Below are 19708 nucleotides of genomic sequence, written 5' to 3'. Positions count from 1 at the left end.
CACTCACACTACCTGCATTATCACATGCTCAGTAGCCATATGTGGTTAGTAGCTACTGTATTAGACTAAGTAGTTCTAACCGAGCACCCACATGAGGAAATTGAGGCCCACATGAATTCATGTAACAAGCCAGAACCAGAACTGGTCCTAGAAAGCTGGGGGAATGCAGGTAAGCAGAGATATTTCAGCTTTGCCCACCTCAATCTGCCCGCTGTCAATCCACTGTTTATTCAAGAAATATATAGTGCACACCTAGTCTGTGCTAATCTTTGGGGCCAGGAGCAGCTTTGCTGGGAGCAAGACTGACAGGTCCCCATGTGCAGGGGAAAGAAATTCAGCAGAAGCTCTCACAATCAAATGCGTGACTGATTGGGTAGACACATGGAAATATCAGAGAGGCCAGTGGGGACCTGACCTGCTCTGAGGGTGAGTGCAGGTTTCTCTAAGGACCTGAAGCTGATGTGCATCTGAAGGAGCATGCTAAAAATCAGACAACCCCAATTTCTGTTGCCCCAGAAACAGGCATTTATTTTCATGCTTCTGGGACTGCATGTTGACTGCAGTTTGACTATTAGAAGCTGGGCTTGGCTGGGTGGCTTTGGTCCAGGCTGTGGGTTGGGCTCAGGTCTACTCTTATGTTTTTCCTTCTGGACCCCAGGATGAATGGGCATCCACTCCCAGGGCAGTTTGAGACAGTATGAAATTTGTTAGGTATGTGTGCATGTGTGTGTAGTTGCTTCAGTTGTGTCCAGCAACAGAATTAAGACCCAGATGCCCACCTCAGTAACTGGCTTGGTAACACACTCTTTATTGGATGTCTCCCCTTCTCTGTCTCATTTTTCTGACTATCTTATCAGTGTCTCCTGAGATCACCTGCATGCACTCAAGCCCTTTTTTCAAGGTCTGCTTCTGGGGAACTTAAACTAATACATAAAGCAGTCATTTATTCATCCAACAAATATTTATTAAGCCATACAATGAGTCAGACTTTGTGCTAGATCCTGGGGATATTGCAGTGAACAAGACAGATTGTGTCCCTGCTCTCAGGGAGTTGAACGTCTAGGAACTAGGCAATGGTAAGTAAGCAAATAATGCTATCATTCTGGATGGTGACAAGTATTGTGAAGAAAATGATGTAATTAAAAAAAAAGAAAGTGAGGTGATAGTAATGGGAGCATTTTAAATGGGATGGTCAGAAAGGGCCTCTCTGGAGAGCTGATATTTAAGCTGAGACATGAAGAATGAGAAGGTACCAACCTTGAAACAATCTGGGGAACATTCCAGAAAGAGGCTAGTTAAATACAAAGGCTCTGAGATAAATAGATGCTTGGGGTATTGAAGAAGCAAAATAAAATTATGTAGTTGAAGTGTATTCAACTAGAGAGATCATGCTAGGAAAAAAAAGAAAGAAATGGGTTGGAGAAGTAAAAGAAAGCAGTAGCTAGATCATGCAGGTCCTAGGACACAGTAAGAAATTTGGATTTTATTGTAAAGGCAATGACAAGCCACCAGGAATTTTCAGCAGAGGAGTGATGTGATCTGACTTTTCTTTTTTTTCCTGAGGGGCTGGACAGCTTTTGGGATCTTAGTTCCCTACCAGGGATCCAGATCCAACTCTAGCCCATCACAGTGAAAGGGCAGAGTCCTAATCACTGGACCTCCAGCGAATTCCTGTGACCTCAGGAAAAAAACAAGTATATTCCCTTAGGCTCTGTGTGGGAGATAAGTCTGTAGGTGAAGTCGCTCAGTCCTGTCCGACTCTTTGTGACCCTGTGGACTGTAACCCACCAGGCTCCTCCTTTCATGGGATTCTCCAGGCAAGAATACTGGAGTGGGTTGCCATTTTCTTCTCCAAGTGATCTTCCTGATCCGGGGATCGAACCCAGTCTCCCGCATTGCGGGCAGTTGCTTTAACCTCTGAGCCACCAGGGAAGGAGACTAGGTTAAGGGCAGAAGCAAGGAGACCAGTTAGGCTATTGCAGTCGTTTCTGATGAGACAATGGTTGCCTGAGCTAGAGTTGCAGCAGGGGTAGAACAGGAGAATAGGAAGTGACAGATTTGAGACATTTTGGGAGTTAGAGCTGACAGAACTTTCTGACTGTGGAGACTGAGGGGGAAGAAACAAAAATGAGTTTCTCCTAGTGCAACTGGGAGGATGCTTGGGTCTGAGGTGGGCAAGACTAGGCAGAAACAGGTTTTGGGTGAGGATATGTGTGTAGAAATGACGAATTCGGTATTAAGTTAGAGGTGGTCATGGGTATCCAAAGGGGAGGTGCCCCATAGACAGTGGAATTCTGGGTCTGTGACTCCAGCAGGGGCGGTAAGAGGGGGTGGTCTATGCTGGAAACGTGAATTGCGAAGTCTTTTTAAAGCGCAGCGCTGTCCAACAGAAACAGAAAGTGAGCCGCGTAAATAATTAAAAATTTCTCAGTAGCCACAGTAAAAAAAGGCGAAAGATTTATACGATCTGAAGAGAAACCAGAGTATAGCCACAGTAAAAAACAAACAAAAAACAGTTGAAACTAACTTAATAATACACTTACTTAGCACAGTAAGTCCTAAATGTTATCTCAGCACCTAAGCAATATAAAAATTTTTGATGAGACAACTGGCCTTCTTTCTTCGACATTCAGTGTGTGTTTTACACTTAGAACATAGTTAACTAGCACTCGCTACGTTTCAAGCGCTCCGTTGCCGCATGCCGGTTAGGGTTTACCACTTGGTTCACGGCAGCAGTGGAGCAGAAGCTGAGGCCCACCCCGGACACTATAGACGACGCACTTCTGCCGGACGGAACGCCTCGGACCGAAATTGCGGCGGAACGGAAGTTGCGTGTATGCGCGCGCAGCCGCAGACGGACGAGCCGGGAGCTTGCTAGTCGAGAGGAGTACCCGCGGCTGGACGCTGGAATGTAGGGCTGCGGAAGGTGAGCGGCGCGCGGTTAAGGTGGCCTGCGCCCTCGCCTGTGGCTCATGTCTGGGGCTAGAGGGACCACGGTGACCCAGGAATGCGCAGTGTCCAAGGGGAGAATGGGGCGGTGGTTATGGCGCGGAGCCTGCAGTCAGACTCTCGGTATTCTCACCCCAGCTCCGCTGCTTATTCGTTTGTGACCTTGGACGAGTCACCTCTCTTCCCCTTGAACCTTAGCTTTGTCACCTGTGAAAAAGTGGATGATAGAACCTGCCTCACAGTTGCTCCGAGGATCAAATACGGTGATCCGTGAAAAGCGCCCAGCCCCGCCTACCACGTTGTAATCACCCAGTAAAAGGTTTGGGATGCTTTATTGTTTATTTATGTTGACTAGAGGCTGCTGAAATCGTTGACATCGTTATTGTCAACTACAAATTAATGTAGGGCCGCACAGAGGCGCCTACAGTGTGCTGTGTAAGCGTTTTATTTGTATTATCATATTTCATCCTCACAACAGACATGGAGATAGGTGCTGTAATAGATACTGTTATTCCCGTTTACACATGAGGAAATGGAAGGTCCCAGAAGTTTGATTCCAGGTGCCTGAAGTTACCTGCAGAAGCAGCAGTTGGATCAGACTCTTAACTCTTAAGGTCTTAATCTCAGTGCTCCATATCCACCATCAGGGAGGTGGCCTTGCTGCAGTCCATGGAATCGCAAAGAGTCGGACACTGAACAACAACAACAATATCCACCAATAAAGGAGGTGTGGGCTGCAAAAGTGCAGTTACTGAAGACTTACTGTATGCAAAGTTAGGTTTTAGTGTCATTAATTCTCACCTCTTTGAGAGTAGGTATTACTTTTTCCTTATTTAACAGAGGTGGAATTGGTGACTCAGATAGGTATTTGACTTGCCCAAGGTCACGCAAGTAAGGGGCAGAAACGGGTGAGATTAAAACTCACACTGAAAGTCTGCTGTTCTCCATCACTTGAAAGTAGGTTGACATTGCTTCTAAGTGCTGGTAGCATGTACAACAGGTGACCAGGTTGGAGAAATAACAAGCCACGTCGGTCTCATTTTACATGTATAGCACCTGCCATGTTTGTTACTAGAATGGGAGATGCTAAGGATGTAGAAATGAATGAAATTTGTTTCCTGCTTTTAGGGACCTCTGGCTTATAAGGGGTAAGCAGTAATTAACAGCAAGATGTGATGAGTCTTGTGATAGTTAGAAGGCGGCTTTGAGAACCCAGAGGAGGACCCCTAGACTTTGGCGGTGGTGGCCTGAAAAGGCTTCCAAGAGGAAGTAAAGTAAACTAAAAGTAGTGTAGGAGTTGGTTAAGTCAGTTGAGGTAAGATGTACCATCCAGAGAAGTCAGCACATGTAAAAGCCTAGAAGCTAATGAAATTGGTACAAAAATGTATGGTATGAGTGGAGTGAGGTAGTCAGGCTGGAGATGTGGGGTCCATTAAAACTATGTGGTGGAAAGCAAGTCTCCATCTTTTGTATTAATACTTTGAGTCACCTAGATTCCTTCCTGGGAGGCACCCACTATTTCTTATGCATTCTCGAGATACTGTGTATATTTACAAATATGTACCTGAATTTTCATGCTTTTTTCCCTACACAGATCTGTGGATGGCCTTCTATAATCTAGTATAGGACTTTGCTTCCCTGCTTTTGTTATTCAACCTCACTTTCTAACAGTTGCATCTTATTCCATTGTATGGATGTACTATGACTTGTTTAACTAGTCCCCTATTGATGATCTTTAGATCTTTAGATCTTTTCCATTTCTTTGCTGTTAGAAGCACTGCTTAGGCAGTGTTAGGCATCAAGTGCTGTTAGGCATCAAGTATCCTTAGGCACAGGTTATTTTGTGCACGAAAGGGTCTATCTGTAGGATAAGTACCTAGGAATGGAACTGCTTGGTCAAAAGGTTTGTGTGTGTGTTTTCTTAATTTTTATTGGAATATGGTTGATTTACAATGTTGTGTTAGTTTTGGGTATAGAGCAAAGTGAATCATTTATACATGTACATATATCCACTCTTTTTTGAATTCTTTTCCCGTATAGATCATTACAGAGTATTGAGTGGAGTTCCCTGTGCTATACAGTAGGTCCTTATTAATTATTTAGGATTTGTGTGTTTGTGATTTTGATGGAACGTGACAAAATGGTCACTGTAAATGTTGTGCCATTTTCTATGCCCCCCAGCCATGTGTGAGAGGGTCTGGGCGGGAAGTTTGAAGGTAGTAATGTGAAACTCTTGGAGGGTAGAAGGAGTCACTGATCAGGCCTATGGTGCCCCCACGTTAGATACTTTACTTTTGAAGAAAAACAGAGGAAGATACCCTCAGTAAGTGGTTTTCACAGTGTGGGGAGGCAGTGTATCAGGGTGGTTAGGGGCACAGCCTTTGTGTTAATTGTTGTCGTTCAGTGACCCATTCCTGTCCGACTCATTGCGACCACGTGGATTACAGCATGCCAGGCCTCCCTGTCCCTCACCATCTCCTGGAGTTTGCCCAAGTTCATGTTCATTGGATTGGTGATGCCATCCAGCCGTCTCATTCTCTGACACCCTTTTCTCCTTCTTCCCTTGATCTTTCCCAGCATCAGAAATTTTTTCCAACGAGATGTCTGTTCACATCAGATGACCAAAATACTGGAGCTTCATCTTCAGCTTTATGTTAATTCAGACCTTTATTTGGATCCCCACCCTGCTGCTTACTGGCTGTGGGAGCTTAGGTAAGTCCTTCACCTTCTCTGTGTCTATTTCCTCCTCTCTGAATGGGGATAATAATAGTGTCTGTTGCCTATGTTACTCAACATTGCTGTAAAGATTTAAATAATTAATATACTTAAAGTCCTTGGAACTGTTCCTGGCTCAAGGTGCTACTTTGTTATTTTGTCAGGACTTCTCATTTATTTCATCTCTGTCACTCCTCTGTTTTGAAAATAGACTGCCTGGATTTGCATCTCATCTCTAGCACTTTTTGTGATATTTGGCACGTTGCTTCAGTTTTTCCATCTTTAAAGTATTATTGAGGGGACAGTATTATTAAGAGTACGTTCTTGGGTTTTTATGAAGACTAAATGTGTTACTATATCTCAGATGCTTAGAGTGGTGCCTGTGAATAGTGCTCAGTAAGTTGTGGTGCTGTCTGTCATTCTCTTGCAGACTGTGGGCTCCTTGAGTGCCATGCAGCCTTTACAGTGCGCCCTCCGAGCCCAGAGGTGTCTGCGGCGGGGGCCCTTGGCCTCTGTGTCCTGGCTCCTGCTCAGGACTTGCAGGGCACACAGCCGTGTCCCCAGCTCTGCGTGTCCCAGTCCAGAGAGGCTGCAGGGGGATGGAGTTGGGAAGGATTTCAGCTCCAGGCTGGCTGCTGGACCGACTTTTCAGGATTTTTTAAGAAGTGCTTCAGTTCCTCCAGAGAAACCGTCTTCTTCAGAAGTGGAGGACCCACCCCCGTATCTCACAGCGGATGAACTTTTAGGAAGGCAGAGAAGAGGTTGGTTTAGCTTTACTTCTGTTTGGACTTCCTGCTTTACTTCCTTTCAGTGCTCATGGCCTGATTCTTAACAGATCTTTTATAGACCTGGCTTTGGAGTTAACAGGGTTAACTCAGTTGAAGCTTAACCCTCAGTAGAGGGTTAACAGAGTAGAAAGGCTGCTAAGTTATGGAATCATCAGCCTTTACCAAGCAGCAATAATATAAAGAAACTTAACAGTTCTGATATGCGCAACTTGCGGGTGGAAGTCCTGGGGAGTCCTCTCTTTGGTTACCTTTGGAAACCCTGCAATCTCTGTTCATCCTAAGTTACAAGGCAGGTTTCTCAATTGGTGCTATAGAAAATCATTATGCTTAGGCAGAGGTTTTCTTAGAAACATAATGCACTAGTTAAAATGTGTTAAAATTTGAAAAGACGTTAAGAGACAACCAGATCTCTCCCGTTGTGCATTGTTTCAAAAAAAACTTCCGTTTATAACTCTTAATGATTTGGTCACATTCATATGGTGCAAATTATTTGTAATATTCTATTTTCATTTAATATTGTTCCAAGTACCAGTCTTCATAATTAAATTAAAAAATTGTTGCAAAATATCACATGCTGTACCGTGATGTTTTCCAATTGTTGGGACATTAGGTTGTTTCACAAATTTTTATTTATAAATAACACTATTCAAAGTGCCTTGGTATGTATACACACACAGATACATATATTCACATGTATAGAGATAGTTTTGCTTCTTCAAAATTTTTTTTCTAGAGTAAATGTCTAGGCATTGAGTTGGTAAATCAAGGAGCCTGTATACCTCATGACTTTTCAGATTTTTGTAGTCCTTTAAAATTTGTTATTCCCTTCTGTCTCTCCCTGACATAAGTTTGGTGTTTTCTCTTTTTAGACAAAGAAAGGGAGCCAAGGAACATTTAGAAAAATTGTTTTTCTGATTGTTTATTTTTTTTTTGAAAATTACTGCTATTTTCTATTGGTTTTCATGTGATTGTCCTTCAGCTCTTAACCCCATTTAGAATTTATTTGGGTTTGTGGATTAAAGTGTGTTGGTGGGGTAGGGGTTGATAGAGGGATTTAGTTTGAAGGGGTTTGCTCGGGTATGAAATTGATGTTCTTAAAACTTTGTGCAGATGTGTTTTATGTCATGTTAGCCATGCTTACTTTCATTTAAGATGTTTTGAGTTACTGTAGGAAGTTGCCTCATTTTTTATTTTGTGACTTTATTGACCCTCTAGCCACCGCTGTTCTCTCTAGAGGCTGGAGAACCCCATTCTATATAACTATATTTCCTGAGTCTTAGGAGCATGTTTTCCCCACTTTTAAATGATCTGACTTATAGTTGATGTGTGTATGTAATGAAGTATTTCTTTTGTTCCGAAAGGCTTTTTTATTAATAATTTGGGGGTACATCTGGCAATTAATGGTGTCTCTGAATTGAGGCATCAGGGGACTTAAGCGACTAACCAGGTGCCTCAGGTGTTTCTGGGACATTTGGGGAGGCAACCTTTTGAGACATGTGGTCCCTTTTTGTCTTCTTACCTGTGGAATTGCCCTCTCATTGCAGTCTACCTTGAGACCTATGGCTGCCAGATGAATGTGAATGACACAGAGATAGCCTGGTCCATCTTACAGAAGAGTGGCTACCTGCGGACCAATAACCTTCAGGAGGTATACACGTTTCCCTCTTTCCCTGTTTCCTGGGCCTGGGTGAGATTCTGCTTTGTGCTAGTTCTTAGGTGGAGTTTCAGGAACAGTCTGTGACCTTGTGAGAGTGAGTTCTCTTGAGGGAAGTGAGGAGTATGGGACCGAGGTGTAATTTTGTTGCAGTTATTTTTGAAACTGTTATGGTGGTGCTTACCTTCAGGCAAGGAACTAGGTTGAAAATGGGCTGCTAGGAGAAGGCAAATGGGGAGTTAGTGTTTAATGCCTATGGTTTTAGTCGGGGAGGGTGAAATAGTTCTGGAGGTTGATGGTGGTGATGGTTGAACAACATTGTGAATGTCCATAATGTTACTGAACTGTATACTTAAAAATGGTTAAAATGGTAAATTTTATGTTATGTGTGTTTCACCACAATCTGGGGGGAGAAAAAGGACTGTGGGTAATGATTCTACAAGGCTGATTTCAAAGATGATAATTTTCCTCTTTTTCCTTGCTCTCTACCCAGGCTGATGTGATTCTCCTTGTCACATGTTCCATCAGGTGGGAATTTATTCTTTACCTAGAGAGTGAATAAATTTATGTAAAATGCCAGAGCCAGCAGTACCAGGGTGACCCAACCCATGGTGATGAGTCAGCAGGTTTGCAGTTTTCCAAGTGAATATAGTGCTGGTAGAACGGTCAGCATTTGCGGAGCGTATACCTTGTGTCAGGTCCTGTGCTGAGCACTATATGCGCACTGACTGATTCTCATAACAACCCTATGAGGTAGGTGCTGTTATCAAACTCATTTTATCGATGAGGAAACCGAGAGTGTGCTGACTTGCCCAACATTTCCTGGGTTTTTTCTTGCACATGTTTATGCTGTACCTCACGTCATAAGGGCTAGGTCCAGTCAGTGGCTAGGGACAGAGTTCTTCTGACAGAGATGGGTGGCATCCATCACAAGTGAACATACCCTGTTTATTACTTCGTTTCTGTGTACATGGCATGTTAGTGTTTCCTCAGCTGGCTGTATTGTCAGTCAATCCAGCATTTTTGTTCTGAGGGTCTTTGTTGCAGGACATTGAACTAGGTGCTTTGGGAGATTCAGAAATGAACCTTTCCTCCGTGGAGCCCGACTTTACGGAGCTTAGTCTGATATGGGAACTAAGACAGATACACAAATAGCTCTAACATCTGGCAGAAAGCACTAAGTAAAAAAATCAAACAGTAAAATGGAGAAATTGCTGATTACAGGGAAAAGAATAGTTAAAGTGATAGGAGAACAAACTCTCTAACCAAGGAGAGTTTGGGAAGTCTTTGTGAAATAGGTTGTTTTTGAGTTTGGCTTAAAGGCTCGTCAGGATTTGCAGATGTGTACAGAGGACTAGTTTTAGGAATGGTTTTGGCTGCACTGTTTGTGAAATGTTAGTTTCCGACCAGGGATCAAACCTGTGCCCTTGGCAGTGAAAACTTGGAGTCCTAACCCCTTGACCACCAGGGAATTCCCATTTTTCCCATTGTCGTGCTCTTTTAGGTTGCTCTGTAGTTTATTTTCAGGTTCAGGTCTACCTTTTTTGATCTCTATAGGGAGAAGGCTGAACAGACCATCTGGAATCGTTTACATCAGCTCAAATCCCTGAAGTCCAAACGGCTCCGCTCCCGAATGCCTCTGAGGATTGGGATTCTAGGTATCTGGTAATTTGCAGGTTTTGTGAGTTTTTTGAGACTTGGGTACCATGTAGCTTTATATGCTAGGGTTTCCTTTAGATGCTGGATTCTCAGTCTTATACATCCCATTCAGCCCTTGTACTTAATGTCAGAAGCTATAGAATTAAGAGATGAAGCTCATAAAAGGACTTTTCTTAGTGCCTTCAAAGTAACAGGTACTCAGAAAGTGATTTGTCCTTCCTAGTCTAACGTGGCTTGTGGTAGCATAGAGTAATGGATAGGAGAGAGTTTGGAGTCTGAAGGGACAGTTTGAATTTATCGGGTAGGTATCTTTCATCTTGATTCCTGAAACATGCCCAAGTGAAGATCCAGCTATGCACTGACCGGTATGACAGCCACTAGTCACATGTGGTCATTTAAATTTAATTACACTTAAATAATATTAAAAATACACTTCTTCAGTCCCATTAGCCACATATTGACTGCTTATTAGCCACACTTGGCTAGTAGCTGCCAGTTTGAACAACATAGATAAAGCACATTTTCTTCATCTTAGAAAGTTCTATTGAGCACCTCTGATCTAAAGAGCTGGGTGGCGTATTTCAAAAATAAATATTCTGTACCTTCATGGTCCCAGAATTTAGTCAATGTATTTAACCTTAAAAATAGATTGTGTCCATCGTGAAATAGTTGGTCATCTTGATGATGGATCAAAACAAAGGTTGGAGCTTATTCTTTTACACAGATTAATGTACTAAGTGATGCAGAAAGATGGACGGATTAGCTAGGATGTTTTGTTCCATTTCAATTCCTTCATTATAGAAGGAATATATATATATATGTGTGTATGTGTGTATATATATATATATATATATATGTTTGGAGTGTTAGAAATCTCCAAAATAGTTTTTTGTTTTTTAAATTCTAGTAAAGTATATGTAACATATAGTTTACCTTTTGAACCTCTTCCAGAGGCACAGTTAGTTCAGTGGTATACAGTATATTCAGGTGGTTGCACAAACATTGCCACCATCCATTTCCAGAACCTTTTCTTCTTCCCAGACTGAAACTCCATACCAGTTAGGTAATGACTGCCCCATTCCTCCCTCAGTTCAGTTGCTGGCAACTGCCGTTCTACTCTCTGCCTTGATGAATTTTACTGCTCTGGGTACTTCATATAAATGGAATCATATGGTATTTTTGTAACTGGCTTAGCAGAATGTCCTCAAGGTTCATCCACGTGGTAGTGTGTATCAAAATTTCCTTCCTTTTTAAGGCTGAATATTCCATTGTATGTACGTATGACATCTGTTTATGGACATGGGTTGCTTTCACTCTTTGGCTATTGTGAATGATGCTGCTATAAATATGGATTGTACAATCAAAAAAGAAACATGATTGTACAATCAAGAATTGTTCTTAAATGTTTTTAAAGGGTATTTTTAAGAAAAGGGACTTTCAAATTCTATAGTTTTACTAACAGCAGTGGTTTATGGTTCTTGGTTATAGTAATGGTTCTTGGTTATGGAAGATACCAGCATAGATGGATAACTCATTTTTTACAGGTTTTGATACATATTATGGGTGATAGGAGGGCTTCCCAGGTGGGTAAAGCACTCACCTACCAATGTAGGAGATGCAAGAGGTGTGGGTTCGATCCCTGGGTTGGGAAGATTCCCTGGAGGAGGGCATCACAAACCACTCTAGTATTCTTGCCTGGAGAATCCTATGGACAGAGGAGCTGGTGGGCTACAGTCCCTGGGGTCACAGAGTTGAACACGACTGAGCACACACATGCACATGGGCAACAAGAAAGAAAAAGAGTGTAAGGGCAGTTGTATATAGATAAATTTTATTAAAAAAAATAAGTTTTTGACACAAAATAGTTTTTATGTGTAGTACCAAGTAATTTTAAATTGAAAAAAGAGATGGTTCATGTCTAGAAATATTTTTGGATGGTGGCTTAATTTTTGTCAGGCATGTAATTGAATTGCTGTAGAGCCCTTTTCCTGATTTTCTTATATAGAAATATGCAAGTTCCAGAGGTATAGAGTGTTGGGCAAATTTAAGGGATGATGCTAAATTCTTAGAGAAGTTTCTGTGCTTTTGTCTTTGATCCACCTGGAGAGAATGTGTACTGTAAAGAAGTCGTGAGACCAGATGAATTTGGGAACGGGTATCAGCTTATTTCTTTTCCCTCCCAGGCTGCATGGCTGAGAGACTGAAGCAGGAGATCCTCAACAGGGAGAAAATGGTGGATATTTTGGCTGGCCCAGATGCCTATAGGGACCTTCCTCGATTGCTGGCTGTTGCTGAGTCAGGCCAGCAAGCTGCCAATGTGCTGCTGTCTCTGGATGAGACCTATGCTGACGTCATGCCAGTCCAGACGAGCCCCAGTGCTACCTCTGCCTTCGTGTGAGTCACTGACCAAGAGATGGGGAGTCAGCTTCTCTTTCCTTGCTTTTAAAGTAACATCTTGCTTTTATTACATTAAAAAAATAATGCACATAGTAAAAAAACCTGAAGACAAAAAATGGTATAGTAAGACTCCCTCAGAACTCTCATCCTTAGTTTTCTAGACTAACTCTGAGGCAGCCGTATTTGTAGTTCCTTATATAATCCTTTCAGAAGTATTCTTTGCACATACATTCATATATATAATATGGACTCTTTTCTACCCTCCCTTCTCTTACTTTTTTCACTTAAGAAAATGTCTTAGGCTTATCATCTTTTTTTCCCTCCCTTGACCTTTTAACTTAAAAAGATCTAATGACAAAATAGTTCATAGTTGTTGAAGAATATGTGGAAAGATATTCCATAGAGAAGTGAGTAAGAATTACTTACACGTTTTACCACTTACTGATAAACACTGTTATCATTTTGGTGTATATCATGCTATTCTTTCCTCTGTGTTTGCATGCATATGCTTTGTGTGTGTTTATTCCTAAAAATTGGCTCTATATACTTGGTTTTATACCTTTTCTTATCTAAAATGTCTGCTTTATTGCTTCTTAGATCTCAGATTGGTCCTTTGTGAGTATATTGCCAAGAGAATTCAGAGCTAAGGGATAAATGCCAAAGGAGCTGTGACCTTCTCCGTGGGTTGGACCAGATCGTCCTGCTCCTTTCCTGAGTTCTGGTGCTTTCCTCCCCAGGTCTATCATGCGAGGCTGTGACAACATGTGCAGCTACTGCATTGTCCCTTTCACACGTGGCCGGGAGAGGAGTCGGCCTATTGCCTCCATTCTGGAGGAAGTGAGGAAGCTTTCTGAGCAGGTGAGAAGTTCTCACAGCCCTTCTGACTGTGAGTGTGTTTGTTGGAGGATGAGGACAACTTTTCTTTAGTTTTACAGCCTGTGCTGTCTCTCAGCTGTACATGTTTAGAATTATACCTGGCCAGAAAGAAATTTCTGGGTGTACATATCTTGGGTTGCTGCCCACAAAATATAGGCAGATCCACAGAGAGGTTTACTTAGGAGGGAGTACAGTAGAATAGAGAGAGCATGAATGAGGTGATTGTGAATTCGGGCTCCACCATTCTCTGGCTTGATGTGTGTGTAGACAGAACAGATGTGTGAATGAATGATAAAGAAATGAGGCACAATGTTAACGATTACTGAATCTGGGCAAATAGTTTATGGGAGTTTTTTATACCCTCTCAGTTTTTCTGTAAGTTTGAAATTATGTCAAAATAAAATAATAAAAAACAGTCTTTTTAGCAACTATTTTTCTTTTGCTTTCTGAAATTTTACAGTGCAGATTTTCAAATACGAGTTGAAAGATTAATAAACATGATTATTGACATTTTGTCATATGTTCTTTATCTGCCTATCTCTGTAGATATATAAATATATTTTTTTCTGAACCATTTGAGAGTAAGTGGTAGTCATCAGGCCATTTTGCCCTCTATCTGTCAGTATGCATCTTCTCAGAAAGAAAAATTTTTCCCTTCATAACCATAATACTGTTATCATAAGTAGGAAACAATTAACTAATATTTTCTAACATGTAGCCCATATTCAGAATATCTTAATTATCCAAAAATGTCTTATTACTGTTCTGTTTTTAAGCCAAGATCCCATTAAGATTTGTATAGTTTCATTTGATTGTATGTAATATTTCTTCAGTCTCTCTTAAACCTAAAACAGTCCTTTCACTTTTTTGTTTTTTCTTAAATGATGCATTAGACATATCTCCATTTGTTTGATTGCTTCCTCATGTTGTTATTTAAAATATTCCCCTGAATTGTGGTAAACTGAAAGTTAGGTGTAAAAGCTTGATTGTATTTAGACTAAATATTTTTGGCCAGAATACTGCATAGATAATGATTATATAACCTTCAAAGGACAGAGTGGTATCATAATTTGATTTTTGGTGTTATAAATTAGCTGTTACTTTTGAATATTGGCTTTGCATCCAGCTTTTTTGCTATTTTAAAAAATGTTTTGAAGATTTTTACATATGGTTTTATCCTGAAGTTCAGTTCTTTGGACATGATGCCCAAGATGAAATTATTGAGTTAAAGAGGGAGTATATTTATGGATGACTCTTGGCAGGTTTAGCTAATTTTAGTTGGAGATTTGGCGTAACGCTGCCAAACAAGTTTTAAAATTGCTTCCAATATATTTCTTTTTCCTTTTTCAGGGGCTGAAAGAAGTGACACTCCTTGGTCAGAATGTTAATAGTTTTCGGGACAATTCAGAGGTCCAGTTCAACAGTGCAGTGTCCACCAACCTCAGTCGTGGCTTTTCCACCAACTATAAAGCGAAGCAAGGAGGCCTTCGTTTTGCTCACCTTCTGGATCAGGTGTCCAGAATAGATCCTGAAATGAGGATTCGTTTCACCTCTCCGCACCCTAAGGACTTTCCTGATGAGGTGAGTATTGAGAGTTTACTGTGCCAGATTGACATCAGTATCCCTAAGCATGCCAAAGGCTGGAGCCAGTAGGGTGTGGCAGAGACATCTGTCCTCAGAGGTCAGGGGATCCTGAGGTGTGTTACTGTATTGCCCTCTGAATCTACCCCCTTATGGAAAGATTTGAGGTCCGCTAAGGTGGAGGACTATACCTTGGTCCCCTAAGGTATAGGATTGATGCTGAGACCATCAATGGACCATGAGGGCTGTGCAGAGAGAGGTTTTATTGCAAGATGGTGTGGGAAGGACAGGTAGGGAGGCAATGTAATGCAGCAGAAAACAGTTTAGACTTTGGCCTCAGATAGCACTGAGTCCAGCCCTGGCTCTTCCACTGCTTTACCAGTTCAGTTCAGTTCAGTTACTCAGTCTTCTCCGACTCTTTGCAACCCCATGGATGGCAGCACGCCAGGCTTACCTGTCTGTCACTAACGTAGAGGTGACCTTTTTAGCTTGTCATCTTCATTTGTAAAATGGTTAATAATCACTGTCTGCTTTGGGTTGTTGGGAAAGTTTTTTGTTTTGGTGAAATGTCTGTCTTTTGGCCCCACCCCTACTTTTTCCCCTCTGAAATATTTGTCTTACTGAATTGTGAACCTTCTTTATGTACTCTTGGTACAAATCATTTGTCAGTAAATTTTTTCAAGTATTTTCTCCTAGTTTTAGTTTCTTGATGGTGTCTTAAAGTGGCTAATTAGTTTGTAAACTGGGTGAGACAAATGCTGTTTTTCCTCTCTGGTCTCTGTTGGCACTGTCCCTGTATAGCCTCATGACCTGAATCTGACCTCTGCTTGCTTTCTTCACTCTTTAAAAGTAGAGAGATGGTGAAACAGATCACCAGCCCAGGTGGGATGCATGAGTCAAGTGCTCGGGCCTGGTGCACTGGGAAGACCCAGAGGAATCGGGTGGAGAGGGAGGTGGGAGGGGGGATCGGGATGGGGAATATGTGTAACTCTTTGGCTGATTCATATCAATGTATGACAAAACCCACTGGGGGAAAAAAAAGTAGATATCATCAGGTGAAATGTCTGGGACAGACAGAATGTGGCTTGAGCAAAAGTAAAGAATTTGGGTGATTTACATGTTTGGTTTTGTCAGCCTCTTAGTTCTTAAAAATTAATGTTGATGGAGAAACAGTGGGAGTGGTATTCCTTTCTGCAAGATTATTTTGTGAGACTTTGATAACCTTTAATGTGTTCTATTTGACCAGGTTCTGCAACTGATTCATGAGAGGGACAACATCTGTAAACAGATCCACCTACCAGCCCAGAGTGGAAGCAGCCGTGTATTGGAGGCCATGCGGAGGGGGTCAGACTTGCTTGGGGAGGGGCGTTCCATACCAATCCATATTTAAGGACCAAGCAGTGTCTAAGAACCTAGGATAGTGTGTGGCACATGGTAGCTGCTCAATAGAGATTTATTACATGGGTAAACTGATGGACTTTATAACTTGCTTTGTTCATTCTATAAGTATAGACTGAGGATTGGCTCACTCATTTGTTTAGCATGTGTCTTATTAAGCACCTACTGTGTGGTACACTGAGATTTTTCATCTTTATAGCTTTTCTGTGTTTACTTACTTTGGAAATAGTATAGCAAAGAGAAGACTGAAAGGAGCAAGTGTCAGATGACACATTGTATAGAATTAGTGATTTACCTTATGTTACACATTGGCAAAGAATCTTAGAAATATTAAGTGTTAGTTTGTCTTCATTTCTTAGTTAAATAAAAATGGCTATTTGAAATTACGTTCTTGAATTAAAATTTTATAGGCTCTGGATTAGGTTACAGTACATGATTTGGATCTGAAGGGCCTTTAAGGATAATTTAACTTACTCTTTTACTGTCCTGTGTGAATGTAAAGTGATTATGTGAGGTAATTCATAGAGTTATCTTCTTATAGCATTCATTTAAAGAAGATTGGTTAATTTGAGCTTTTTCTTTTTGTTTTTTTATTGCAGGTATTCAAGAGAAGCTTATGTGGAATTAGTTCAGCATATCAGAGAGTCTATCCCAGGTACATTTAAGAAACATATTTTGCTGGGCATGTTACTTTACCGGTGACCCCCATTTTTTTGGTTAGATACAGGCAACACTTGTGGTAGTACATGGTGTCACCTTCAACACTTCTTTTACTGTTCTTCATTTCTTTCTTTCTCTTACTTCTTTCTGACCAAATATCTTGGTCTTGGTAGAAATACTCAGAGATGTGGATTAGCTTGTGGCCTCAAACTAAAGAGGTTCCTTTTCTAGAGTCTTCATGTTTCTGAACATGAGAGAGACCTTGTTTCTGCTTGTTAGCAGCAAAGTTATGGTCTAAATTAGTTCTGATTTGGGAGCATTTGATATCTTTTTTTTTTTAACTTCTGTTTTGTATTAGGATATAGCCAGTTAACAGTGTTGTGGTAGTTTCTGGTGAACAGTGAAGGATTCAGCTGTATGTATATGTATATCCATTCTCCCTTGAACCCATCCCATCCAGGCTGCCAGTAACATTGAACAGAGTTCTATGTGCTATACAGTAGGTCCTTCTTGGATATCCATTTTGCTCTAGTTTTTAGATTTGTTGACAGTGTCTACATTGTTTTACAAATTTCTAATTACTGTAATGTGTTCTGCACCAAAACTTTGATTTGGATGAGGCAGGATAGCATGGAGGTTCTCTGGGCTGCAGTTTCCTATTCTATAATGTGGAACTAATAGTACTCACCTTATTGGATTGTTGGGATAATTGAAGTGTGTTGGAATGTTGTGTTTAATTTCAAAAGTATATGTTTGTATGAGGTACGCAAACATTTTGCATGATAGATCACATGCTGGGCCACAAAGCAAACCTCAGTAAATTTAAGAAAATTGAAATCATATCAAGCATCTTTTTCAGCCACAACTCTATGAAATTAGAAATCAGCTACAAGAAAAAACCCAAACATGTGGAGGCTAAACAATATGTTACTGAACAACCAGTGGATCACCAAAGAAATCAAAGAGGAAATCAGAAAATTCCTAGAGACAAATGAAAATGAAAACATGATGATCCAAAATCTGTGGGACGCAGCAAATGCAGTTCTAAGACGGAAGTTTGTAGCAATACAATCTAAGAAAAATCTCAATGAAATAACCTAACTGTATACCAAAAGCAGCTAGAGAAAGAACAACAAGCAAAACCCAAAGTTAGAAGGAAAGAAATCATAAAGATCAGAGCAGAAATAAATGAAATAGAGATAAAGAAAACAATATAAAGGACCAATGAAACTAAAAGCTGGTTCTTTGAAAAGATAAACAAAATTGATAAACCTTTAACCAGACTTCACTTGATCTTAGCCAAAAGGCTGAGAAGTGATTTTTAACCAGACTTATCAAGGAAAAAAGGGAAAGAGCTCATTAAAAAAAATTAGAAATGAAAAAGGAGAAGTCACAGCTGACACCACAGAGATAGAATCATAAGAGATTTCTCTAAGCAACTGTATACCAATAGAATGGACAGCCTAGAAGAAATGGACACATTCTTAGAAAGGTAAAATCTTCCGAGACTGAACCAGAAAGAAATAAAATATAAACAGACCAGTCATAAGTAGTGAAATTGAACTGAAATTAAAAAACTTCCAACTAAAGTCCAGGACCAGATGGCTTCACAGATGAATTTTATCACACATTTAAGAGAAGAATTAACGCCTATCCTTCTGAAACTAGTGCAGAAATTGCAGAGGAAGGAATGTGCCCAAACTCATTCTATGAGGCCACCATCACCCTGATACCAAAACCAGAGAAGAAAAGACACCACCAGAAAAGAAAATTATAGGCCAATATCACTGACATAGATGCAGAAGTCATCAATAAAATAAGACCAAACTGAATCCAGTAATACATTGAAAGGATCATATACCACGATCAAATGGGATTTATCCCAGGGATGCAAGGATTTTTCAATATCTGCAAATCAGTGTGAAACACCACACAAATTGAAGAGTAAAAACCATATTATGTCAGTAGATGTGAAAAAAAGCTTTTGACAAAACTGAAACAACTATTATGGTAAAAACTCCCCAGAAAGTGAGCATAGAGAGAACCTACCTCAATGTAACAAAGGCCATATATGACAAACTCAGAGCTAACATCATACTCAAGAGTGAAAAGCTGAAAGCATTTCCTCTAAGATCAGGAACAAAACACTTTTATTTGACATAGTTTTGAAAGTCCTAGCCATGGCAATGAGAGATGGAAAAAAAAGAAATCCAAATTGGAAAAGAAGTAAAACTGTCACTGTTTGCAGATGACATGATACTATATATAAAAATCCTCAAGATGCTACCAGAAAACTACTAGAGCTCATCAGTGAATTTGGTGAAGTTACATGATACAGAATTAATATACAGAAATCTCTTGCATTTCTGTCCATTAAGAACAAAAAGATCAGAAAGAGAAATTAAACAATTTCATTTACCACTGTATTGAAAAGAGGAAAATAGCTAGGAATAAACCTACGTAAGGAGGCAAAAGACCTGTGCTCTGAAAACTGTAAAGCATAGATGAAAGAAATTGAAGTGATACTAATAGTTGGAAAGATACACCATGTTCTTAGATTGGAAGAATAGTATTGTCAAAACGACTGTACTACCCAAGGCGATCTGCAGATTCAGTGTAATCCCTATCAAAAGTACAATCTCTATCAAATTACCATTGACATTTTTCACAGAAATAGAACAGATAGTTTTAAAATTTATCTGGAAACAGAAAGGCCCTGAATAGCCAAAGCAATCCTGAGAAAGAAAAACAGAGCTGGAGGAATCAGGCTTCCTGACTTTAGACCATACTACAAAGCTACAGTCATCAAAAGAGTATGGTACTGGCACGAAAACAAATAATAGATCAATGGAACAGAACAGAAAACTCCAAAATAGACCCACACACCTTTCATCAGTTAATGTATGACAAAGGAGGCAAGAAAGAAGAGTGGAGAAAATACAACTTCTTCAATAAATGGTTCTGGGAACACTGGACAACTGTATGTTCAGTTCAGTTCAGTTTAGTCATTCAGTTGTGTCTGACTCTCTGC

General features: G+C 40.5%; 1 protein-coding gene across 2 annotated transcripts in view; it reads left to right on the top strand.

Moving 5' to 3' along the window:
- The first annotated feature begins 2491 nt into the window (after positions 1-2491).
- The window catches only part of CDK5RAP1 (CDK5 regulatory subunit associated protein 1), a 34917-nt gene continuing 17700 nt past the window's right edge, over positions 2492-19708 (top strand). Inside the window, exons 1-12 of one of the 2 annotated variants that reach the window (XM_065921832.1) lie at positions 2492-2926; positions 3148-3268; positions 5527-5661; positions 6095-6425; positions 7997-8100; positions 8600-8634; positions 9664-9764; positions 11949-12159; positions 12900-13020; positions 14389-14619; positions 15866-15963; positions 16617-16672. In XM_065921832.1, coding sequence (XP_065777904.1) covers positions 6116-6425; positions 7997-8100; positions 8600-8634; positions 9664-9764; positions 11949-12159; positions 12900-13020; positions 14389-14619; positions 15866-15963; positions 16617-16672 — 1267 coding nt within the window. In that variant the 5' untranslated portion in view covers positions 2492-2926; positions 3148-3268; positions 5527-5661; positions 6095-6115. The remainder of the gene's footprint in view (positions 2927-3147; positions 3269-5526; positions 5662-6094; positions 6426-7996; positions 8101-8599; positions 8635-9663; positions 9765-11948; positions 12160-12899; positions 13021-14388; positions 14620-15865; positions 15964-16616; positions 16673-19708) is intronic. The other variant, XM_065921831.1, reaches the window with a different exon arrangement.

Source organism: Muntiacus reevesi, chromosome 2 (assembly GCF_963930625.1).
Source record: "Muntiacus reevesi chromosome 2, mMunRee1.1, whole genome shotgun sequence".
Taxonomy (NCBI): Eukaryota; Metazoa; Chordata; class Mammalia; order Artiodactyla; family Cervidae; genus Muntiacus; species Muntiacus reevesi.
The sequence above is the reverse complement of the archived record's forward strand: the minus strand, read 5'-3'. Positions and strand labels throughout refer to the sequence as shown.